The sequence below is a fragment of the Melanerpes formicivorus genome, unplaced genomic scaffold (genome assembly GCF_026170545.1).
Source record: "Melanerpes formicivorus ecotype bairdi unplaced genomic scaffold, bMelFor1.0.p_v2 SCAF_10, whole genome shotgun sequence".
Classification (NCBI taxonomy): Eukaryota; Metazoa; Chordata; class Aves; order Piciformes; family Picidae; genus Melanerpes; species Melanerpes formicivorus.
In genome coordinates, this window is record NW_027142362.1 from 20,768,939 (window position 1) to 20,783,598 (window position 14,660).

The following is a 14,660-nucleotide window of genomic DNA, read 5'->3' on the forward strand; positions in this document are numbered from 1 at the left end:
GTTCATATTCTGTGGCATGAGGGAGCGGCAGCAGCCACATCAGCCTGAGGATGACCAGCCCTGAGCCACAGAAGAGCCTCAGCACTGCCCCACGCACCCCAACACCTCAGCCCAGGGAAGGACCTTTGCTGAGCAGGAGCTCTTCCATTCTGCTTGCTGCAGCTGCCTTGCCATGCATTAACTGCAGTAAGATCCTTCCCTGAGTACTGAGTGCCTCAGTCATGGCCAGGGACCCCATACCACAGTGGGACACCCACCTGGGTGCTGGGATGGTATTTGCAGCTGACCTCTCCTAATCCTTGGGAGATTGGAAGAAAGACTCAAAGGAAAAGCTGGACATGCTACAAACTGGGAAACCTGCCTGGGGCTTTGCGACAGAACCCAACCAGGGACCCTCTGCCACCACACACACACCTGGGGCACCCAGCATCAGGGCTGGAGGAACAGCCTGGCCAGGGTTCACAGGGTGCTCAGCTGTGGGAAGAGGGGCAGAGTGAGCCTGGCACCCAGCCTCTGCTGGCACTCAGCTGCTACTGGGACCCATCCAGATAGCACTGTCCATGCTGCCACCCAACTCCTGCTGGCACGCTCCCTGCTATCACCCTTCTCTGCTAGGACCTGCCCCTGCTCCTGCCTACCTCTGGATAGCAGAAAGGGTTTGTGCTCTGCTCAGGTTTCGTTTTTAGCGTTCTCCGCCTTCCTCGGTCACAGGAAGCAGGAAATGTCAGCTTGTATCCAGCACCTCCCAACCCAGCCCTCCCCTGCTACGTTTCCCACAGCCCTTGGAGGTGCCAGCAGCCCAGCTCCGTTACCGGCTCCGTCCCAGGGACATCACTGCTCAGTAATGTGGTAAGGACGCTCCCATCTACGCAGTCCCCTACAGGAAGCTGCATGTCCTGGGATACCGCTGGGACCCGGACAGAGGAAGAACAGGGCTTGTCCCAGGATGTCTTCACCTTCAGGGGCTGGGAAGAGGGAGACCACCTTGGGTAGCCTTTGTCAGGAGGCTGAGCAGAGACCTCCTAGCTCTCTACGGCTCCCTGAAAGGAGGTTGGAATGAGCTGGGGCTTGGTCTCCTCTCCCTCCTAACAAGCAACAGGATGAGATGAAATGGTCTCAAGTTCCCCCAGGGGCGGTGCAGTTTGGCCAGCAGCTGTTGGCTGCAGCAGAGTTGGAGGTCACTCAGCACTGGCTTCGGGGAAAGGAACTTGTGGGAAAAGGAGAGCAAGAGTGAGAGCAACACAAATGCAACAGGGACTGCACAGCCTCTTGTGCCACACTTCATTGCCATGCAAGGGGGATGCCAAAGCTGCCAGCACTCTGCTCCAGCCCCTAAGCAGGGACCCTCTGCCAGCACCCACACACCTGTGGCACCCAGCACTGGGTCTGGAGGAACAGCCTGGCCAGGGCTCACAGGGTCTGCCCCAGGGTGCTCAGCTGTGGGGAGAGGGGCAGAGTGAGCCTGGCACCCAGCCTCTGCTGGCACTCAGCTGCTGCTAGGACCCACCCCTGTAGCACCTACCTCCTGCTGGCACCCTCCCTGCTAGCATCGACCTGTGCTAGGACCTACCCCTGCTGCTGCCTGTCCCTGCTATTGCCATGCTAGCACCACTCTTGCCACAGCAGCCTCACAGCACCTCCTGCCTGCCCTGCACCCCAACACTTAGCACTGTGCAGATTCCAGTGGTGGGGAATGTGGATGCTGGGTGCCACAGTAGGGGGCTGGAACTCAGGCTCATTTCCAGGCTATCCCAGGATGTCACCTTCTGTTCCTAAACATAGCATTCAGTTGCAATTAGCAGATGAGCACCAGCTTGAAGAAGCAGAAAGCCCCAGGCAGGTTTTCACAGAGTTTGTGCTGTGCTCAGTATTGTTTTTCAGTCTTTCTCCATCCTTCATGGTCACAGGAAGTAGGAAATTGTAGCTTGGATCCAGCACCTACAGACATAACTCATCCCTCTTCCATTTCCCACAGTTCTTCTTGGAGTCCCCAGCAACCCAGCTCCAGCAGCAGCTCCTTCCGAGGGTCATGGCCGATGAGTTATTCAGTAAGGACTCTGCCATCTCCACAGCCTGCAGGCAGCTCACTGCAGCACTCTACTACTGGGACAGGGGGAGGGGAGGAACAGGGCTTGTCCTGGAATGTCTCCACCTTGCTGCAGCAAGGAGGCACAGGATGACTTTTGCCCTGGCAGCAGCCATCACGGGCAGGGTGTAGTGGCAGGTGGGACTCTGCCCTCCAGGCACAGCTGCTGACCCCATTTCTCTTCCTCTCTCCTTGCAGATGTCCAGCAGTTCTGTAAGTAGGAGCTTGGTGAGACCTTGGCTGGCAGCATGGGAGGAGTCAGGGTGGGTTTGGGGTTTGGTGGGGCCTGTTCTGCCCCCTCCTCACCATCCCTCCATGGTGCCATTAGGAAAGCAAGTTTGAGGCCATTCAGTTTCTGCTGCACAAGAGCATCCCTGGGCATGGAGAGATCTTCTACGAAGTGTCAGAGGGAGAAATGCGGCCTGGGGACATTGTGCTCTTCCCCATAGAGAATCTGCAGTCCCTTTACTGCCTCCTCAAACACGCAGCTGTCTACCTTGGGGATGGAGAGGTCATACACTTCCAGGGTAAGTGCCTGAGCCCCAGCTTGTGTCTGTGACATGGCAGAGCCTGGGCCAGGGCAACGGTGGCTCTTGGTTTTCCAGGATTGAAGGATAAGAGCAGCAGTGGTCGGATCAGCAAGGAAGGCTTCCATGCTTTGAAAAAGGCAAGGGGAAAGTTCCAGGCTTGGCGGAAAAGAGGAGGGATCAAGGTCAATGAATTCCGTGCGAAGGTCAGGCAGGCGATGAACAGCGTAGCCTACTATGACCTAGGCACCAACAACTGCATCCACTTTGCCCTCTGGCTTCTGGGCTTAGAGGACTTCTACATGGAACTGGTGAGCATGGAGCTGGCTGTCGGGGCTGTGGTGTGATGGCTTCTGTGTGCACAGCCAGCCCTGCTTTTGCATCCTGACCCATTTCCTGCTGGGGTTGTGGAGATCGGTGTGGAGAGCAAGCCCGCTGAGCATGGACACCTTTCTCTTGCAGGTGGAAATCTCACATAAAGATGGCAGAGGGAGGCCGTGAGTAACCCATGTCAGCCCTTCCTGACAGGGCTCTGGTATCCCTGGGAAGGCTGTGGAATCATCAGAGGCAGAAGGGGTCCCTGGGTAGGATGCAAGGACCCCAATAGCACTGAGTTCCCCAAGAGGACTAGAACTTCTCCAAGTGGCCTGAGGCCCATGGTGTAGCTGCATCTCCATCAGGACTGGGAGGGCAAAGGGAGGGCTGAGTCACCAGCAGGGATGGGGTCACCAAAGAAAGATATGTTCCTCTGGGAGAGTCATGGGGTGCTTGGAAAACAGGGTCACAAGCAAAGCACTGGGGGCTCTGGGAGGGAGGGGTCACCAGGAGGGCTGTGAGATACCAGGAGGGCTGAGTTTACCAGGATGGATTGGGTCCTCCAACAGGGGCTGTGGGGGCCTCAGCAGAGATGAGGTGTTTGGGAGGGCTGGAGAATCCAAAAAGGAATGGGGTCCCCAGGAGGCCTTTGGGTTCTCCAGGAGTGCTGAGCTCCGGTTGTCAGTGTGTGTGAGAGACCCAGAAACAAGAGTGGAAAGGACAGGAGGGGGGATCTGGGAAACAACCATCCCTTTTGGGCCCACTTGCAGCCCACCACTCACCTTGACATTACAGGGGTGGTGCTCCATGATGTGAGGGAGTGGCAACAGCCACATCAGCCTGAGGATGACCAACCCTGAACCACAGAGCAGCCTCAGCATTGCCCCACGCACCCCAACGCCTCAGCCCAGGGAAGGACCTTTGCTGAGCAGGAGCTCTTCCCTTCTGCTTGCTGCAGCTGCCTTGCCATGCATTCCTTAGGGGCTTCAGTACTGCTGCCTCCATTCAATGTCCCCATTTCCCTCCCCCAACATCTACAATGACAATAAAGCAGAGAGCACAAGACAATGCACAAGGTACTGCCTGGATGTCCTAGAGCAGACAACGTGTCCCCATGCAGCTGTGCTGGGCTGACCTTGGGCTGCTGCCAGGAGCCCACCCAGCTGCCCCATCCCTGCCCTCCTCAGCTGCACAGGGGCAGACAGCTCTGACCAAAGGCTCATGGCTGGAGAGAAGGACATCACCAGCCCAGGCTGCTGGACACCACTGCTGGCCCTGGGGCATGGACAGGCCTGGGGCAGGGGCTCCCTGTGGCCTTGTGGCTCTGCTGCAGGGCTTTGGTGTTGTGCAGGAGCAGGAGGTGAGCAGGGTCCAGGATGTAGGCCTTGTGCTTGGCCAGCCAGGACACCTCTGCCTTGGGGATCTTGGCATCCTGCTCCTCAAAGCCATCAAAAGGCTCCTCAGAGCTCTCCTGCAGCAAGGACTCCTGCACCAGCCCCTGAAGGCTGATGCTGGGGCTGGGCTTGGCTTGCAGCCAGGATCACGGAATCACAGAATTGCTTTAGTTGGGAAAGACCTTGGAGATCATGGAGTCCAACCATTACCTAACTCTACCAGGGCTGGTGCTAAACCATGGCCCTCAGCACCACCTCTCTGTCCCTTTGAAACCCCTGCAGGGATGGGGATTCAGACACCTCCCTGGTCACCCTGTGCCAGTCTCTGGGAACACTTTCAGTCAAGAAATTTCTTCTTAAGTCCAACTTAAACCTCCCTTGGTTACTCTTGATGTCATTTCCTCTCAGCCTGTATATTTGTAGAGAAGAGACTAAGCTCCACCTGGCTCCAACCTCCTTTCAAGGAGCTGTAGAGAGAAAGAAGTTCTTCTCTCAGCCCCCTTTTTCCAGGCTAAACAATCTCTTCAGCTACTGCTCACCAGACCTGTTCTCCAGAACCTCCTTCTAAGTGGGCATCTCATTATGCCTTTCCTGGCATATGAGATCACCCTGGAGGGCTACCTCCTAGGTGCCACCCTGGCTAAATCTGGGGTATGGGTGAATTGCAGTGACATCCTTCCCTGGGTGCTTTGAGTGTCTCAGTCCTGGCCAGGGACCCGACAGCACAGTGGGACAACCACCTGTGTACTGGGGTAGTACTTGCAGCTGACCTCTTCTGCTCTTAGTGAGAAGTGGAAAAAGACTGAAAGGGAAACCTAGGCACGGTGCAAACTGTGAAACTTGCCTGAGGCTTTGTGCTTCTTCTAGCTGGGGCTGCTTGGTGATTGACACTGAATGGTAACTTTGGGCACAGAGGGAGACCACCTGGGGGAGCCTTTGTCAGGGGAAGAGGAGGCTGAGCAGAGACCTCCTGGCTCTCTAGGGCTCCCTGAAAGGAGCTTGGAATGAGCTGGGGCTTAGTCTCCTCTCCCTCTTAACAAGCAACAGGATGAGAGGAAATGGTCTCAGGTTCCCCCAGGGGCGGTGCAGGTTGGCCAGCAGCTGCTTGGCTGCAGCAGAGTTGGAGGTCACTCAGCACTGGCTTCAGGGAAAGGAACTTCTGGGAAAAGGAGAGCAAGAGTGAGAGCAACACAAATGCATCAGGGACTGCACAGCCTCTTGTGCCACACTTCATTGCCATGCAAGGGGGATGCCAAAGCTGCCAGCACTCTGCTCCAGCCCCTAAGCAGGGACCCTCTGCCAGCACCCACACACCTGTGGCACCCAGCACCTGGGTCTGGAGGAATAGCCTGGCCTGGGCTCACAGGGTCTGCTCCAGGGTGCTCAGCTGTGGGAAGAGGGGCAGAGTGAGCCTGGCACCCAGCCTCTGCTGGCACTCAGCTGCTACTGGGACCCATCCCAGATAGCACTGTCCATGCTGCCACCCAACTCCTGCTGGCACGCTCCCTGCTATCACCCTTCTTTGCTAGGACCTGCCCCTGCTCCTGCCTATCTCTGGATAGCAGAAAGACCCTAGCAGGCTTTCACAGGGTTTGTGCTCTGCTCAGGTTTCGTTTTCAGCGTTCTCCGCCTCCCTCGGTCACAGGAAGCAGGAAATGTCAGCTTGTATCCAGCACCTCCCAACCCAGCCCTCCCCTGCTACGTTTCCCACAGCTCTTGGAGGTGCCAGCAGCCCAGCTCCGTTACCGGCTCCGTCCCAGGGACATCACTGCTCGGTAGTGTGGTAAGGACGCTCCCATCTACGAAGCCCCCTGCAGGAAACTTCTGCTGCTGTTGTTCCGCTGGGACAGGGGCGAGACGAGAAACGGGACTTGTCCCAGTATGTCTCCACCTTCAGCGGCTAGATGACTTTTGCCGGCTTGCAACTGACCTCTTCTATTCTTTGTCTTTGTGAGAGGTGGAGAAAGGCTGAAAGGGTAATCTGGACACGGTGCAAACTGTGAAACCTGCCTGGGGCTTTGTGCTTCTTCAAGCTGGGGCTGCTTGGCGATTCACACAGAATGGTAACTTTGGGCACAGAGGGACACCCCCTGGGGGAGCCTTTGTCAGGAGAACAGGAGGCTGAGCAGAGACCTTGTGGCTCTCTAAGACTCCCTGAAAGGAGGTTGGAATGAGCTGGGGCTTGGTCTCCTCTCCCTCCTAACAAGCAACAGGATGAGAGGAAATGGTCTCAGGTTCCCCCAGGGGCGGTGCAGTTTGGCCAGCAGCTGTTGGCTGCAGCAGAGTTGGAGGTCACTCAGCACTGGCTTCGGGGAAAGGAACTTGTGGGAAAAGGAGAGCAAGAGTGAGAGCAACACAAATGCAACAGGGACTGCACAGCCTCTTGTGCCACACTTCATTGCCATGCAAGGGGGATGCCAAAGCTGCCAGCACTCTGCTCCAGCCCCTAAGCAGGGACCCTCTGCCAGCACCCACACACCTGTGGCACCCAGCACTGGGTCTGGAGGAACAGCCTGGCCAGGGCTCACAGGGTCTGCCCCAGGGTGCTCAGCTGTGGGGAGAGGGGCAGAGTGAGCCTGGCACCCAGCCTCTGCTGGCACTCAGCTGCTGCTAGGACCCACCCCTGTAGCACCTACCTCCTGCTGGCACCCTCCCTGCTAGCATCGACCTGTGCTAGGACCTACCCCTGCTGCTGCCTGTCCCTGCTATTGCCATGCTAGCACCACTCTTGCCACAGCAGCCGCACAGCACCTCCTGCCTGCCCTGCACCCCAACACTTAGCACTGTGCAGATTCCAGAGGTGGGGAATGTGGATGCTGGGTGCCACAGTAGGGGGCTGGAACTCAGGCTCATTTCCAGGCTATCCCAGGATGTCACCTTCTGTTCCTAAACATAGCATTCAGTTGCAATTAGCAGATGAGCACCAGCTTGAAGAAGCAGAAAGCCCCAGGCAGGTTTTCACAGAGTTTGTGCTGTGCTCAGTATTGTTTTTCAGTCTTTCTCCATCCTTCATGGTCACAGGAAGTAGGAAATTGTAGCTTGGATCCAGCACCACTGGATATAAGCCATCCCTGCTCTGCTTCCCACAGTCCTTGTTGGAGGAGCCAGCAGCCCAGCTCCCTTACGGGCTCGGTCCGAGGGCTATCGCTGATGGTAATAATGTTAAGGACTCTGCTATCTCTGCAGCCCTCTGCAGGCAGCTGCCCGAGACGCTGGTACTGGGGGGGGTGGGAACAGGGCTTATCCCGGGATGTCTTCACCTTTCAGTAGGAGGGAGGCACAGCCTGACTTTTGTCCTTGCCCTGGCAGCAGCCATCACAGGCAGGGTGTAGTGGCAGGTGGGACTCTGCCCTCCAGGCACAGCTGCTGACCCCATTTCTCTTCCTCTCTCCTTGCAGATGTCCAGCAGTTCTGTAAGTAGGAGCTTGGTGAGACCTTGGCTGGCAGCATGGAGGAGTCAGGGGGTTTGGGGTTTGGTGGGGCCTGTTCTGCCCCCTCCTCACCTTCCCTCCATGGTGCCATTAGGGGAGGCAGTATAAGGCGATTCAGTTTCTGCTGCACAAGAGCATCCCTGAGCGTGGAGAGATCTTCGATGACGTGACAGAGGAAGAAATGCAGCCTGGGGACATTGTGCTCTTCCCCACAGAGAATCTGCAGTCCACCTGCTTCCTCTTCAAACATGCAGCTGTCTGCCTTGGGGATGGAGAGGTCATACACTTGCAGGGTAAGTGCCTGAGCCCCGGCTTGTGTCTGTGACATAGCAGAGCCTGGGCCAGGGCAATGGTGGCTCTTGGTTTTCCAGGAAGGACTGGTGAGGGTAACACTGGTTTGATCAGCAAGGAAGGCTTCCAGGCCATGAAGAAGGCAATAGGGAATTGCCAGATTTACAGGAAGAGAGGAGGGATTGACCTCAATGACTTCCATAGCAAAGTCAGGAAGGTGATGATCAGAGGAGCCAAGGATCACCCAGACACCAACAACTGCATCCACTTTGCCCTCTGGCTTCTGGGCTTAGAGGACTTCTACAGGCAACTGGTGAGCATGGAGCTCGGTATCATGGCTGTGGGGCAATGGCTTCTGCACCCACAGCCAGCTCTGCTTTTGCATCCTGAACCAATTCCCCCTTGGGCTGCCCCATAGGTGGTCCCAACCATGCTGGGGACATAGGTGGGGACAGACAGGTCCTCTGTGCATGGACACATTTCTCTTGCAGGTGGAAATCCAAAACAAAGATTGCAAAGAAGAGGCTGTGAGTACCCCAAGTGTCAGCCCTCCCTGGCACAGATATGGGGTCCCTGTGAAGGCTTTGAGGCCCTCAAAGGGGACTGGAATCCCTGAGAGGGATGCAGAGACCCCAAAAGGAGGAAGAGTCATGGGGTGCTGGGAAAGCAGCATCACCAACAGGGCTGTGGGGTCTCCGGGATGTAGGGAGAGGTCCCTAGGAGCAATGGATTTCCTTGAAGGGACTGGGTCCTTCATAAGGAGCTGCTGGACCATCCCCAGGAGGCCTTTAGGGTCCCCAGGATGGCTATGTTCCCCCTGTTAGAAATGCCAGCAGCCCAGCCCTGTCACCAGCTCCTTCCCAGATACATCACTGCTGGATACCACAGTAAGGACTCAGCCATCTCTGCAGACAGCTGCCCACACCACTGTGCTGCTGGGACAAGGGGGAGGGGAGGAACAGGGCTTGTCTCAGGATGTCTCCACCTTGCAGCAGCAGAGAGGCACAGGATGACTTTTGCCCTGGCAGCAGCCATCACGGGCAGGGTGTAGTGGCAGATGGGACTCTGCCCTCCAGGCACAGCTGCTGACCCCATTTCTCTTCCTCTCTCCTTGCAGGTGTCCAGCAGTTCTGTAAGTAGGAGCCTGGGGAGACCTTGGCTAGCAGCATGGGGGAGTCAGGGGGTGTTGGGGTTGGGTGGGGCCTGTTCTGCCCCCTCCTCACCCTCCCTCCATGGTGCCATTAGGAGAGACTGTATAATGCGATTCAGTTTCTGCTGCGCAAGAGAATCTCTGGGCATGGGAAGGTCTTCGATGAAGTGACAGAGGAAGAAATGCAGCCTGGGGACATTGTGCTTGTCCCCATGGATGATAAAAACCCCCTTTACTGCCTCTTCAAACATGCAGCTGTCTACATTGGGGATGGAGAAGTCATACAGTTCCAGGGTAAGTGCCTGAGCCCCAGCTCATGTCTGTGACCAGGCAGAGCCTGGGCCAGGGCAACGGTGGCTCTTGGTTTTCCAGGAAGCACTGGTGAGCCTGGTCAGATCAGCAAGGAAGGCTTCCAGGCCATGAAAATGGCAACACAGAAATGCCAGATTTACAGGAAGAGAGGAGGGATTGACCTCAATGACTTCCATAGCAAAGTCAGGGAGGCAATGCACAGCAAAGCCAAGTATCACCTAGGCACCAACAACTGCATCCACTTTGCCCTCTGGCTCCTGGGCTTGGCAGACTTCAACATTCAACTGGTGAGCATGGAGCTTGGTATCATGGCTGTGGTGTGATGGCTCCTGCACCCACAGCCAGCTCTGCCTTTGCATCCTGACCCAGGATCTCCTCAGGCTCCCCATAGGTGATGGGGGCAGTGCTGGGGTTGGTGCTGGGGACAGCCAAGCCCCCTGCACATGGACAACTTTCTCTTGTAGGTGGAAATTGAAAAAGAAATTGACACAGAAGAGGCTGTGAGTATCCCCAGTTTTAGCCCTCCTTAGTAGGTCTCCCGGGTCCCTGGGAAGGCTGTGGAGCCATCTGTGGGACAGTAGTGGGGCCACTCAAACCCCCTGTGCAAGGACATATTTCTCTTGCAGGTGGAAATCTCAGATGAAGATGACCAAGGGGAGGCCATGAGTATCCCCAGTGTTAGCCCTTCCAGACAGGGCTCTGATATCCCTGGGAGAGCTACAGGGTCATCAAAGGTGGCTGGGGTCCCTGGGAGGGGTGCAAGGACCCCAATAAGACTGAAGTCCCCAACAGGGCTCTGATATCTCTAAGAAGGCTGAGGTCCATGGGGTGGAGGGGTCCCAATTTGTGAGTGCCAAGGGAGGGCTGAGTCACCAGTAGGGATGGACTCCCCAAAGGAGGATGTGTTCCTCTGGAAAGGTCATAGGGTCCTGGGAAGGCAGTCAGGTCCCTGGGAGGGCTTTGCTGTCCCCAAGAGGTCTTTGGGTTCTCCAGGAGTGCTGAGCTCCTGCTCCCAGCATTAAGAGGGGACCCAGCAGCAAGCAGTGGGTAGGGCAGAACAGGGCATCTGGGGAAGCTTCATACCTTTTGGGCCCACTTGCAGTCCACCCTCATGCCAACCCACCCTCATATTGCAGGGGTGGTGTCCAGTGATGTGAGGGAGTGGCAACAGCCACATCAGCCTGAGGATGACCAGCCCTGAGCCACAGAGGAGCCTCAGCATTGCCCCACGCACCCCAACGCCTCAGCCCAGGGAAGGACCTTTGCTGAGCAGGAGCTGCTTGCTGCAGCTGCCTTGCCATGCATTCCTTGGGGGCTTCAGTACTGCTGCCTCCATTCAATGTCCCCATTTCCCTCCCCCAATATCTACAATGACAATAAAGCAGAGAGCACAAGACAATGCAGAAGGTACTGCCTGGATGTCCTAGAGCAGACAACGTGTCCCCATGCAGCTGTGCTGGGCTGACCTTGGGCTGCTGCCAGGAGCCCACCCAGCTGCCCCATCCCTGCCCTCCTCAGCTGCACAGGGGCAGACAGCTCTGACCAAAGGCTCGTGGCTGCAGAGAAGGACATCACCAGCCCAGGCTGCTGGACACCACTGCTGGCCCTGGGGCATGGACAGGCCTGGGGCAGGGGCTCCCTGTGGCCTTGTGGCTCTGCTGCAGGGCTTTGGTGTTGTGCAGGAGCAGGAGGTGAGCAGGGTCCAGGATGTAGGCCTTGTGCTTGGCCAGCCAGGACACCTCTGCCTTGGGGATCTTGGCATCCTGCTCCTCAGAGCCATCAAAAGGCTCCTCAGAGGTCTCCTGCAGCAAGGACTCCTGCACCAGCCCCTGAAGGCTGATGCTGGGGCTGGGCTTGGCTTGCAGCCAGGATCACAGTCTCATAGAATTGCTTTAGTTGGGAAAGACCTTTGAGACCATGGAGTCCAACCATTACCTAACTCCACCAGAGCTGGTGCTAAACCATGGCCCTCAGCACCACCTCTCTGTCCTTTTGAGACCCCTGCAGGGATGGGGATTCAACCACCTCCCTGGGCAGCCTGTGCCAGTCTCTGGGAACACTTTCAGTCAAGAAGTTTCTTGTAACATTTAACCTAAACCTCCCTTGGTGACCCTTGACATCATTTCCTCTTTGCCTGTCTACTTCTGGAGAAGAGACTAAGCTCCACCGGGCTCTATCCTCCTTTCAGGGAGTAGTAGAGAGCCAGAAGCTCTCCCCTCAGCCTATATGTTCCATGCTAAACGATCTCTTCAGCTGCTTCTAACCAGACCTATACTCAAGCCCCTCCTTCTAAATGGGCATCTCATGATGCCCTTCCTGGCAGATGAGGCCAGCTCTGGGGACCAACTAACTCCCAGGTGCCACCCTTCCTGCAGCAGGGGTAAGGGGGAATTGGAAGGAGCTCCTTCCCTGTGCTGCAGCTGACCTCTCCTGCTCTTTGTGAGAGGTGAAGAAAGAGGGAAAGGGAAACCTGGACACAGTGCAAGCTATGAAACCTGCCTGGGGCTTTGTGGTTCTTCAAGCTGGGACTGCTTGATGGTTGACACTGACTAAGTTTGGGCATAGAGGGAGACCACCTGGGGGAGCCTTTGTCAGAACAGGAGGCTGAAAGCTGAGAGCTTCTGTCTCTCTAGGGCTCCATAAAAGGAGGTTGGAAGCAGCTAGGGGTTGGTCTGTGCTCCTTACCAACAAGCGATAGAATGAGAAGTTTCCCCAGGGGTGGTGCAGGTTCTTGGCTGCAGCAGAGTTAGAGGTCGCTCAGCACTGGCTTCGGGGAAAGGAGCTTCCAGGAAAAGGAGAGCAAAAGTGAAAGCAACACAAACGCAGCAGGCATGCAAGGGATCGATAATTATTGTAGATATGGCTCCACATTGCTGGGAGAATCTTTCGAGGCTTTAGCCTTCTGGGGTCCACTGAGAGCCTTTAGAACCCTGGAGGTTGCCGAATCAGGGCGGGGGCTATGTCTAGCAGCTCTGTGAAGCTCTGAAAGGAGTCATGGTGTGGCGGAGAGGGGATTGCTGCTGGGCTTGGCCACCGGGGAACCGGTTCCAGGGGGCGAGTGGGCTAGGGAGGAACTGGCTGTTAGAGAATCGGCTACTAGAAGTGTGCTGGAGGCTGCCAGAAGCTGCTGCAGGGAGAGGGCTGTTAAGTGAGCTGCTGGGCTGGGGCTGCTGCTGGGGCTGCTGCTGGGGCTGCTGTCGGGCTGCTGCTGGGGCTGCTGCTGGGGCTGCTGCTGGGGCTGCTGCTGGGGCTGCTGCTGGGGCTGCTGCTCGGGCTGCTGCTCGGGCTGCTGCTCGGGCTGCTGCTCGGGCTGCTGCTCGGGCTGCTGCTCGGGCTGCTGGAAGAACTCTGTCGAGGACTGCTGAGCTGAGCTGCTTTTGGCACCTGCAGAGAACGTGAGGAGAACTGCTGCTGCTGCTGGGCATCTCTGCTAGCTGCCATCACCCCAGGATCTGCCATCACGACCCCGGACAGCTGGCGCCACCGCACAGAGCTGTCGCAGCCGCAGGGAGCTGCTGTCCTGCCTGCTCCCCCCTCGGCACTGCCGTTCACCTCATCCCCCCTTGCCTGATCGCGACACAGGTTCCCTACAGGAGTCCCCATGGGGCTGATCCCTGCTGCCTGTTCTATAAAGCGCTTTGGCATCTGGCTCCGTTTGAGTCTTCACTCCGTTCCTGACAACGGTAACTCACTCCCACTGAAGATCCCTTTGGGCATCACTCAGGAGCTAAGCTTGGCCGCACCCAGTCCCTCTGATGTCTGAGGACAAGCTGGCAAGCAAGGGGGTGGAACTCCTGCCGCCTTATGCACATTGGGTGGTGACAGGGGGACTGCACAGCCTCCTGGGTAGCACTGGATTGCCATGCAAGAGAGATGAGAGCAGCACAGAATGGGTTGGCTTGGAAGGAACTTTCAACACCGTCTACTTCCCAGCCCCTGCCATGGGCAGGGACACCTCCCACCAGCCCAGGTTGCTCAAGGCCTCATCCAACCTGGCCTTCAACACCTCCAGGGAGAGGGCATCCAGGAACTCCCTAGGCAACCTGTTCCAGTGTCTCCCCATACTCACTCTCAGAATTTCTTCTTCATCTCCAGTCTCAGTCTCCCCTCTTCCAGCCCAAAGCTATTGTCCCTCGTCCTGGCACTCCCCACCCTTGTCAAAAGTCTCTCCCCAACTCTACTGTAGTGCCTTCAGGTACTGGAAGACTGCTCTAAGTTCTCCCTACAGCCTTCTCTTCTCCAGGCTGAACAGCCTCAACTCTCTCCCTTAAGAGATCTTCTCCAGCCCTCTGATCATCTTGGCAGCCTCCTCTGGAACCTCTCCAGCAGCTCCAGGTCCTTCTTGTGCTGGGGGCCCCAAAGCTGGAGGCAGTGCTGCATTGGGGTCTCAGCAGAGAAGGGCAGAATCCCCTCCCTGTGCTGCTGCTCTCCCTCCTCTGGATGCAGCTCAGCACACAGCTGGCTCTGGGCTGCCAGTGACCGTTGCTGGCTCCTGGGGACTTTGTCACCAACTGACACCCCCAAGGCCTTCTCTTCCAGGCCACTTTCCAGCCACTCCTCATCCAGCTTTGACTTTGCTTGGGACTGCCTTTACCCAGCTGGAGGCCCTTACCCTTGGCCTTGTTGAACTTCATGAGGTTGACTTGGGCCAACCTCTTCAGCTTGTCCAAGCCACTCTGGATGGATCCCTTCCCTGCAGTGTCAGCCACACCACACAGTTTTGCATCATGTCCAGTCCTGCTGAGGCTGCCTCAATGTCACTGTCCCTCTTGATGACAAGGGTGTTGAACAGCACTGATCCCAGTACCAACCCCTGAGGGACACCACTTGGCCCTGCTCTCCATTTGGACACTGAGCCCTTGACCACAACTCTCTGAGTGCAGCCCTCCAGCCACTTCCTTATCCACCACTGGGCCTCCCTCAAGTCCAAGCTTTTCCAACTTGGTGACCAGGATGTCATGGGGACAATGTCAAACAATTTACACAAGGCCAGGGATCAGTGCTGGGTCCAGTCCTGTTCAACATCTTCATCAATGACATTGATGAGGGGATGGACAGGTTCTGCTCAGCAGGTTGGCTGACAATACCAAACTGGGGGGCTTGGCTGAGATACCTGAAGGCTGTGAGGCCATTCAGCAAGACCTGGACAGACTG

At 56.8% G+C, this 14,660-nt stretch overlaps 2 protein-coding genes across 2 annotated transcripts in view; both read left to right on the top strand.

Annotated features, from left to right (window-relative positions):
* LOC137443933 (uncharacterized) overlaps window positions 1–4,003 on the top strand; it is a 31,347-nt gene extending 27,344 nt beyond the window's left edge. The window contains exons 2-8 of the mRNA XM_068144153.1: window positions 712–849; window positions 1,976–2,048; window positions 2,285–2,299; window positions 2,415–2,613; window positions 2,692–2,924; window positions 3,076–3,110; window positions 3,724–4,003. Coding sequence (XP_068000254.1) covers window positions 712–849; window positions 1,976–2,048; window positions 2,285–2,299; window positions 2,415–2,613; window positions 2,692–2,924; window positions 3,076–3,110; window positions 3,724–3,739 — 709 coding nt within the window. The 3' untranslated portion in view covers window positions 3,740–4,003. The remainder of the gene's footprint in view (window positions 1–711; window positions 850–1,975; window positions 2,049–2,284; window positions 2,300–2,414; window positions 2,614–2,691; window positions 2,925–3,075; window positions 3,111–3,723) is intronic.
* Window positions 4,004–5,911: 1,908 nt separating this feature from the next.
* Window positions 5,912–11,064, top strand: LOC137443934 (uncharacterized). Its single transcript, XM_068144154.1, has 12 exons — window positions 5,912–6,105; window positions 7,344–7,475; window positions 7,721–7,735; window positions 7,848–8,046; window positions 8,125–8,357; window positions 8,536–8,571; window positions 9,162–9,176; window positions 9,290–9,488; window positions 9,567–9,793; window positions 9,971–10,006; window positions 10,133–10,240; window positions 10,643–11,064. The coding sequence occupies exons 2-12, from the start codon at window positions 7,473–7,475 to the stop codon at window positions 10,661–10,663; spliced, it is 1,092 nt and encodes a 363-aa protein (XP_068000255.1). The 5' UTR covers window positions 5,912–6,105; window positions 7,344–7,472; the 3' UTR covers window positions 10,664–11,064.
* Window positions 11,065–14,660: the final 3,596 nt, after the last annotated feature.